The sequence below is a fragment of the Macadamia integrifolia genome, chromosome 4 (assembly GCF_013358625.1).
Source record: "Macadamia integrifolia cultivar HAES 741 chromosome 4, SCU_Mint_v3, whole genome shotgun sequence".
In the NCBI taxonomy this organism is placed as follows: Eukaryota; Viridiplantae; Streptophyta; class Magnoliopsida; order Proteales; family Proteaceae; genus Macadamia; species Macadamia integrifolia.
The window spans coordinates 9,179,635-9,183,060 of NC_056560.1; the positions used below are offsets into that span (position 1 = coordinate 9,179,635).

The 3,426-nt window shown below is 37.0% G+C and overlaps 1 protein-coding gene across 3 annotated transcripts in view; it reads left to right on the plus strand.

Annotated features, from left to right (window-relative positions):
- The first annotated feature begins 2,108 nt into the window (after positions 1-2,108).
- Positions 2,109-3,426, plus strand: part of LOC122076918 (protein NSP-INTERACTING KINASE 3-like) — a 6,328-nt gene continuing 5,010 nt past the window's right edge. Inside the window, exons 1-2 of one of the 3 annotated variants that reach the window (XM_042642569.1) lie at positions 2,117-3,053; positions 3,143-3,248. In XM_042642569.1, the coding sequence (XP_042498503.1) occupies positions 3,146-3,248 (103 nt within the window). In that variant the 5' untranslated portion in view covers positions 2,117-3,053; positions 3,143-3,145. Of the gene's footprint in view, positions 3,249-3,426 lie in introns of all 3 variants that reach the window. The other 2 variants (XM_042642570.1, XM_042642568.1) reach the window with 2 other exon arrangements.

Sequence of the window (3,426 nt, forward strand, 5' to 3'; positions counted from 1 at the left end):
TAATAACTCTTAGGTGGTCGGTTTTAAATCAATATAAGATGCGTTCCAAAGTTAAAATTATTAGGAAAAAACTGATTCCTAACCCAAAAAAAAAAAAAAAAAAAAAAAAAAAAAAAGAAGAAGAAGAAGAAGAAGAAAAGAAAAGACAAGGGAGGATGGACTAAAGCTGATTGACAAGCAAAGCGTAGTAGAGTGGCAAGTGGGGACTGATAGATAGAGAATTGGGCACATCCATTCATGCCCATGCCCTGCTTCTCTCTCTCTCTCTCTCTCTCTGTCTCTCGTGTTCATGTTCCATTCGGCGTATTTTAGCTATTCCCTCTAGTATAAAAGTTATTTATCTGATATTCATTTTCTGAGGATTTCACATTTTAAGCAATTGGGAGTGGATTGGCCGAATCACTGATTCGAATCAGAATCCGCTTCATGCATGCCTGACCTCGATTTCGACCGATCCAATCTGTCGCCTCTACATCATTTTAGACGATTCCTCTTGTATATACTTGGTCGATCATTCTTGCTGACTCGGATTGAAATCGACGGTGTTTGATTCTTCTGCTAAAAGACACCATTGGACAAGGGATGAAAGACGGTAATGGGAAAACTTGGGTTTTTTTATTTATTTGTTTTTGACAGAAAGTGGAGAAACGCATCCACCAAGTGGTTAATTTAAGGGATAATTTATAAATTAATATAATAATCCAAAATAATTGTAATGTAGACAGCAACGGGACAGCTGAAATCCTGGACAACCCTCCAACCTCTTAGAAAAAACCATAAAATGCTGAATGACCCAACTTGATGATGATGGATCGGTGGGATCCACTGAAAAACTATAGGCTTTGTTTGAGGTATCTCAGAGAACCAAGTGCAAATTGTTCAGTAAGTTTGCAGACAGAATATTAAATCCACTTTTAACTTGTTATTTATTCCAGGATTCAGGAGGAACAAAACTACTGCCCTGATTTGAAGCTGTGAAGACTAAAACACTAATCAATCACAATATCACATGAGAGAGAGAGAGAGAGAGAGAGAGAGAGAGAGAGAGAGAATCCAATTTTACCAACAAATAAATGGCTACAGTGAGATAAATAGATTTAAGAGAGTATGAGAATCCTTCTTTATGAGCCAATGAACATGAAAACATCATATTTTATTTTATTTTATTTTAAAATATTCTTTATATAATCAGGTATGGTTACAACTTCCAATAGAAACTGTAATTCTGCAACCATCCAATGGATCTAATGGGACAGAATAAAATAAAGAATTATTGTTATATTATGTCATTAATTTTTTAACTGTGGAGTGTAATATCACTTTTGCCCCTCTTATGAGATTAGTCAAACCATGTTCAATTAATAACTATATCACTCGTTGTTATTTTAAATCATACAAAAAATGATATTTTTAATGATAGGTGTTGAACACTGATCGTACGTAGAGTTGAATTAAACTTTTGACATGAAGGATGAAAGAAAATTCTTTATCATTACAAATTGAAGTGTCACCATTCAACAATGGTAAAGCCACTTGAATGATGAACCCACAAATATTTGATCAACCAATCTGAATGGAAACAGACCAAACTCAACCCCAATTATGAGTGATTCAGCTTAAAAAACCTTAGATGCCAAGAATATACTTTTTTCTGGACCAATTTGGATCCTGGTCCAACCATGGCTACACAGAGCAAAAACCTTTTTAACTTTTCAATGCAATAAGAGTAAAAGCTGTGGATTAAACATTATAGCCAAAGGCAAAAGGCCTTTTTTTTTCCTTTAAAAAAATTATCCGGCTCATGTTAGCACAGAGTATGTTCTCTTCCTGGAGATTAGAGAGAGAGAAGGGGTTGAAAAGCTCTAAGCCTTTAACAAATAAACAGAACAGCTTTTTCTCTGTTTGTTTATTAATGTTTAATAGCAGAAAGAAAAAAAAAAAAAAAAGAGAACAAATATATTTGTGCGATCCAGGCCAAAAAAGCCAACAAGGCCTGAGACAATCCAAGCACGTGATCTGCCAAATTTTTACCTGCTTCCTCCTCCCTTTCATGATCCTTTTTATCCCTTTTTCCTTTTTTCTGAGACTCTGCTTTTCTGGATAACCTCCTTTGTTTTTTTCTTATCTTTTCACTGATCATCCTTACTCAGTCCCCTCCTCTGTTATCCAGTTTAATCACTCTCAACTAGCAAAATTATTAGGGTACAAAGAACCCACATTTTAATTTTTCTTCTCTCTGTTTTATTTAATTTTTGATTTTTGATTATAGATTACTACTAGTTACCTTATTGAGAACTACTACTGCTTTTTCTCCTCTTTACTTGCTCTATGCATCTGTATCTGTGTCATCTTTGGACTTATTTGTGTTGGCTTTTGCGTGTTTGGTTCTGTTCTGTGTGTGTTTTCAATCTCTGGCTCTCTCTGCTTTTTTGCTGAAGAGGGTTTGCAAGAATCGCAGAGGATGAACAAGGCAGGGATAAAAACCAACAACATACCCACAGGGAATATGTGGGGATCGGGTAAAGGGGATAGAAATTACAGTCACCATTCTCACATCTCTAGGATTTCAGAATTTCAGATATGATAGAAAATTCTGCTCTTCTTCTTGTTTGTTTTGATTTAAATGTTGCCAAGGAGTTGCAATTGGAACTAGTGTTCGTTTTCTGTGGCTGAGCTTGTGGGTTTTTGGTTTGGTCGGTGGCGTTTGCATCTGAGTATCGATTGCTGGTGAAGGTTTCCGTCACTGGGTTCTGCTTCCTTCTTTATCTTCTACTGAAATGGTGGTTTTAGCAGTGAATTTCGTTCAGCTGAAAGGCTTCCTTTTGAAGCATTGGCAGATTGGCATCTGGGTATGACCACTGAAGAGGCTTGCCTGTTAATGGAGTTTGTTTGAAGAAAAAGCCAAAAGCGACAGTTTTCTTTCTGTGGTAATCAAAGTTTGGCTCTGAGCTTCTGATTGCGCGAGCTCTTTCAGTGCGGGGTTTGTTCGAATTAAGCAATATTTTTGTTGTTTCCTGCTGCGGGTTTGATGTTCCTAACGGTGGTAGTTTCATGTGAGTACTGAGAACGACTTCTTTGCGTTAGTCATTGTGTTTTTGCTTGTGGTGAGACGAGCATTAGAACGTTCCTGCATCGAATACAGAGCATGGAAAGAACGCTTTTGGTTCTCTGGCGAATGACTTTACTGGTTTTGGCATGTATCGAGAGCTCATTCGCCACTCTTTCTCCTTCTGGTATAAACTACGAAGGTCAGTAGATCTTGTTTTCTTTTGAGTTCCTTCTTTCTAACGCTGCTGATACAGATGTGATGTTGCTCAATGAAGCAACAATCCACTAGGATTTTACAGAGATTCCTTATTAGATCAGATGAAAATTTTCCTTTTCCTTTTTCTGTTTCTCCCCAGCTTACAGAACAGTCCGCCGCCC